This window comes from Phragmites australis, chromosome 10 (assembly GCF_958298935.1).
Source record: "Phragmites australis chromosome 10, lpPhrAust1.1, whole genome shotgun sequence".
Classification (NCBI taxonomy): domain Eukaryota; kingdom Viridiplantae; phylum Streptophyta; class Magnoliopsida; order Poales; family Poaceae; genus Phragmites; species Phragmites australis.
Window position 1 is genome coordinate 9,493,745 of NC_084930.1, and position 5,499 is coordinate 9,499,243.

The 5,499-nt window shown below is 39.3% G+C and overlaps 1 protein-coding gene across 2 annotated transcripts; it reads right to left on the minus strand.

Moving 5' to 3' along the window:
- Nucleotides 1-1,454: 1,454 nt before the first annotated feature.
- Nucleotides 1,455-4,735, minus strand: LOC133883509 (uncharacterized). Of its 2 annotated transcripts, XM_062322857.1 has the most exons (10): nucleotides 4,569-4,734; nucleotides 4,375-4,436; nucleotides 3,754-3,873; nucleotides 3,553-3,652; nucleotides 3,354-3,434; nucleotides 3,160-3,209; nucleotides 2,869-3,019; nucleotides 2,276-2,332; nucleotides 2,068-2,189; nucleotides 1,455-1,967 (listed from the first exon to the last, which is right to left on the minus strand). In XM_062322857.1, exons 1-10 carry the CDS (start codon nucleotides 4,581-4,583, stop codon nucleotides 1,751-1,753), a joined length of 975 nt encoding a protein of 324 aa, XP_062178841.1. In that variant the 5' UTR covers nucleotides 4,584-4,734; the 3' UTR covers nucleotides 1,455-1,750. The 2 variants fall into 2 exon arrangements, with proteins under 2 accessions (XP_062178841.1, XP_062178842.1); XM_062322858.1 differs by lacking the exon at nucleotides 2,276-2,332 and having other exon boundaries at nucleotides 4,569-4,735.
- Between the last annotated feature and the right edge of the window lie 764 nt (nucleotides 4,736-5,499).

Sequence of the window (5,499 nt, forward strand, 5' to 3'; positions counted from 1 at the left end):
CAATATCTGACGCATACTCAAAGTTACTTACAATATTTATCCCGTTTCTTATGAATGAGGTTATTCCTTTTTTCCCCTTCAGTGGTCCATATTTGTTTGACTTGATAGACAAACTGATAACACTATTACATCTGCAGAGTTCCTTTTTTACACATGTTCCAGTTGGTGAGTGATTCAGAGAAAATGATGTAGATGATTAACTGGGTCTTATGAATCCAGATGTCGATGATCTTAAACTAGGTATCTTTTTCTGATGTTGAATAATGCAAGTTTGTTTGATGCAATATGAATGCGCCTTCTCTTACATAATAATCGCTGCACATAATCGTATATTCTTTTTTTCAGATAATACATTCAAATTTTTATTTAATAAATTTTTGACGCCCGTTACAACGTACGGGCAGGAAACTAGTCCATGCTAATTTCCCTTCTGATGCTTACCGTGCAAAACATAACCGAGCACCTCCACACCGACTGCATGGCCACCGGTCAGACTGCTGCCGCCAACTACTATTCCTCACCGGCATGCAATCCGATGAAGCCCTGATGATGACGCTCCTGGCGCGCCGGTAGAAGCTAGCGGCCGTCCACCGCGCGCACCTTAGCAGGCAAGAGGCGCAGACACCTCGCACTTGCCAACCACGTTTCTGATCGGACGACGCCCTCCGGCCAGATCTGGACCCCAGGGAGGAGGGAAGAGGATGCATCAAGATGGAAGCAGCTGGATAGGAGGATTTGTACTGCAGAGGATAGTAGAAGCAGCTGGAAGGTGGACCTTGGTGGGGAATAGAAGATCTACAGGCACGAACAGGGACACTAGTGTAGTTGTCTTGCTAAAAAAAATGGTCTTGCCACGTCACATTCCAATTCGATAATACTTTTGATTTTTGATCCTCAAAGTATCAAAAGTACATGAAAGTATTCCGAATTTAATATAATTACAAAAACCCAATTCGCAAAAACAAATTTCTAAGATATAATTCATCAAATTAAATTGTTCTTTCCAAAAATATTACCTTCCACCGTAATAAAATTGAACCAAAATAAAAACCTACAATGTAACACCATTTTTAAAATTCTATTTTAAAAACCATTTAAAAAAAACCAGCAACACCATGCCAACTGCAAAAAAGAAAAACCAAAAAAGGATATACGTAGACCAATCCTTAAAACAATTTTCATTCAAATATCAAAATAATTGACCACCACAAACGTCCAAACAATATTCAATTCGGATTATTGCCGAGCAAAACAAAACTTCGACTTTTATTCATAGAACAACGTATTCGGCAATGACCAGCTCCAACTGCAGCAGCAAAAATGGCTGCAACGGGGAAAGATGGCCTTCGAACAAGGAACAATGGGTGAGCACCGCATCTAAACCATAACAGACCTCAAGATGCAACCGACCTGAAACAGCTAAAAAGTGTTGTGCTACGAAGGCAACATAAGTATAGTCATCCAAAACAAACTAAACAACAACAAAATAGTTTGATGTAAATCATTATTTGCCAAGCTACAATATTTACAAATAAAAATCATTTGATTCAAATAAGGAAAACTAGCCGCGCAAATGCGCGGGCCACCTTGCTAGTTATTCCATTTAAGGCACCAGTGGTCTAGTGGTAGAATAGTACCCTGCCACGGTACAGACGATTCCCGGCTGTTGCAACTAAGCTTTTAATTTTTTTTTTAAATTAATCATGCTCTCTCACGTCCAGGATCTGTCATCGTTGCTTCAGCAAGCAGCTCATCCCTTTGCATGGAGGTCACAGATGGAGCTAATGCTATCAATAATGGAGTTTATCTGCGCATGGGAAGCTGCAGTTCCAGCAAACTTCAAATGTTTTGGCGCTTCAGCCCTGTCAAAGTAGAAGGCACCTGAGGTTAACTTCTCCTTATGTTGCAAAGCCAACCAGATCACCGTATCAGCCCCCTCATAGTTTGATCTCAGATTTCCTGATAACCTGACACAATATATGATACCAGAAATCAGCCACATATTGGCAGATTGAAAGTACAAAGCATAAAACGGTCATCATGAACAATCAGGACGGCAAAGCCTACTTCTCTGAAAGTCCTGGCAAGCTCTTGGCGACTCCAGGTGTATCAGCCCATCCAGGATGCATGGAGTAGAAACCGACTCCCTTGTCACTGTATTTTTTAGCCCACCATTCTGTGAGTGCAACCTGAGAGCAATTCCATGAGCATATTAATTTCTTGATCCCATACAGTCTTGGTAGAGAGAATACACACTTCTTCAATCTTGACAAACCTGAACTCTTTTGTTTCGAGCATATTGTTGTGTTCCATCGAAGTTGCCTTCGCTGAACTGAAGTTTTTAAGCAATGAGATGATGACAGCAATTATCAAATTATGGGAAGTGAAAGGGGTACTTTCACATGCTAGTTCATTTACCGTACCAAACAAAGAACTGACATATTCCATGGTTTCTACCCTTACAGACATTGGATCCGAAAGGGAAGTGGCATTTGTAATATTAGGTGGTTCGCAAGCTACAGAACTAGTTCACTTTCAGTGAGCAACAATTCATAATCTAAGTAAATCTGTAGTGCTTTATTATTCTCCCAAATAGTGAATTGCACAACTTTCAAAGTAAATCGATGGCTTGATTTACAACTACTAACTACTTGAGTTTTGCCAACTGCAGATCACTGAAACCGCTTGGAAAGTTTCATTGCAGAGGTACATTTCTCCTAGACAAAGCAAAATGAAGGCTTTTGCTTGCTCCCCATCATAACCAATATTTGGTCTCTTCAGGCTATGGATATATATTTTTCCTCTTCAATAATAACTTTTCCTTATTCTGCTTGCATTCTAAAAATAAGAAGCTTAGAAAATAATTACCTGTAAGTCCTTGTTCAATGGCTCAGTGTACATGCCTCCTGAAGCAACTGTGATGACACGAGCTTCAGGTGCTGCTTTCTCCAATGATGGCATCACTAGCTCTGTTAAAGTGTATGTTGCCGCCACATTGACAGCAAAATTGAGCTCCAACCTGTTCCAAAAGCAAGAAAAAGACAAGCATATATTTTTAATGATAAAATTATCAGAATAAATTATTCATAGGATTTATAAGCGTATAGGCCATTTTGCAAATAACCATGGAAAACAGCAAATGAGTAAAATATCACTTACCCTTCTGCTGTAATCTCACGCTTGTGCTCTAGTAAACCAGCATTGTTAACCTAGGCAACAAACTATCTAGTTATAGTTTTATTCCAACATACGGTTAATGCAATTTGGAGAAACTTCACAGAATAAACTTAAAAACTGAAAGCAGTAAGGCAAGAAGCTTAAATAGCAGGGTGTTCTGATACAGCAATGCTCACCAGGACATGGAGTGGTTCATCCAGTGAAGTGAACTTTGTTGCAAATGATTTGACTTCATTGAGAGATGAAAGGTCACATATCTGCCACAAGATAATAATTTTAATTATTCTGTACTCATAAATAGCACACATCCTCATGAAAGAGTTGAATGTTGAAAACATGTAGGAAAATCAGTACTGAAGCTGTGAAGCATCATACCTCCAGATGAACTTTTGCATTGCCAGTTTTCGACCTAATTTGATTAAGAGCAGCCTCTCCCCTTTCCTTGTTACGACAAAGCATATAGACCGTTGCACCACTAGAAGCATAGAAAACAATGTTTTATAAGACTCAACATATTCAGGTGTGCGCACTAAAAATTGACTAAATTATCATGGTGAAAACGGAACAGATCCATACCGTGAGGCCAAACCCTCAGCTGTAGCAAAACCTATGCCGGAATTCGCTCCAGTTACCAGGCAGTTTTTCCCATCCAACCGGATCTGCATATCCTCCTCTCTAAATTTCTTGGCATGGTCCCTGAGTAAACAAAGCCACATTAGTCTCAACATGACAAAAGAAAAAAGTATACTGTTCTGTCTCAAAGGAAAGAAGGAGAAGAAGAAAAGAACAAATCTACTATGTATAGAATATTGCAAAATTGGTCATATAGGGCACAATGCCGAATTGTTTGAAATTGTAAACCCCATAGCCTTGCTGATATATTTTCCCCTCGTTTCAAGATTAAATTGTCTGATTTTATCTGCTCCTGCAAGGACTGCCTAACCCCATCAACTGCAATTTGCAGATAGGGGTGTTTTTCCGCTGCTGTACTATTACAGCCGACCTCGTATCCTGAATACTGGATTCCTACTGGAACACAGCTTAGCTATCTTGAGCTAAATTATATTCAAAGAACCACCAACTCCGACATGGCCGGGATTGCAAGAAACTAGCATGTCACAGCAATGAACACAATCACCCAAAATTGCGCGAAACAGACGAAAATTTCGCGAGACGTTCGGGTGGAATTATGCTTACAGGAAACCAGATTTGGTGAACTGGGTGAAGCCGTAGAGCCCGAACGCCGCCGTCCTCCATGCCTGCGACACCCCCAAAACGAAATCCGCCCAAATCACCACACGCACGCATACAAACCAAAAAGAAATGAGAGATCCTTGTGCGGCCACTCGCGCATTATCAGTGGGATCAACAGCAATCGGGGACACAATCACCTTCTGGATAAACATCTTCCTCGCGCGTCCTTCCCGCGGGCCACGACAGAGGAAACGTTGCTTCGCCTCGGGGCCAAGCGTTTGTTCTCTGGAGTCTGGACTAGTACTCCTCGATCCTCTGTTCCCTTCCTTCCGGAGCCTTCTGGAAAGGGGGCGGGGCCGAGAGAAAGAAGAAGCCAAGAAGGAAGCGCGCAGGGGCTGGCGAGTCAAAGAGCCCGCCTCGGTGGCCGATCCTGCGCCGCGCGAGCAGGGTTTGAAAATTCGACCAAAATACGTGATAACTGGCATCTCGATCTAGCTCGGTTTCAAAAACAGGTAACCAAAATTAAATTAAAAAATTCGAAAAAAAAATAATAAAAAATCCTAAAATAACAGACACAATTCTAGAAACTTATGTGAACAGACACAATTCAAAAATAATATCGTTTGCATCATATTCTATAGAGAAAAAGTTTTAAAAAATAAAAAAGTTGAAACATATGGCTCAATTATTAACTTAGGTTAAAAAAAAACTTAACATGCAAACACATATTTTTTTAAATGTATCTTAAGAGGATCTTTAAAATTTATTTTACTTTATTTAGAGTTTTATTAATTTCTCTATAATTTTTACAAAGTTCATAAGTTTAAAGTGAATATGTTAAGAAACAACACTGTAATTAACTATTTCATGTCTACTATTATTTTTTCTACGTAAATCATAGTATAAATAAACTAATAAAAGTGATTTCACTAATTTTTGAGGTGTGATGGGTCTGTTATAAATTAATCTAATGGCAACACATTTGCACAATTCTACATGTTATAATAACTAATTCATGAGTTCATGTATTTTTAAAAAACATAGGATCATGTAAGAAGACTAAACAAATTAGTTTCATGATTTTTGGATTAGCAAAGAGTAAATTGTGCATTTAACTTGGTTTAACAA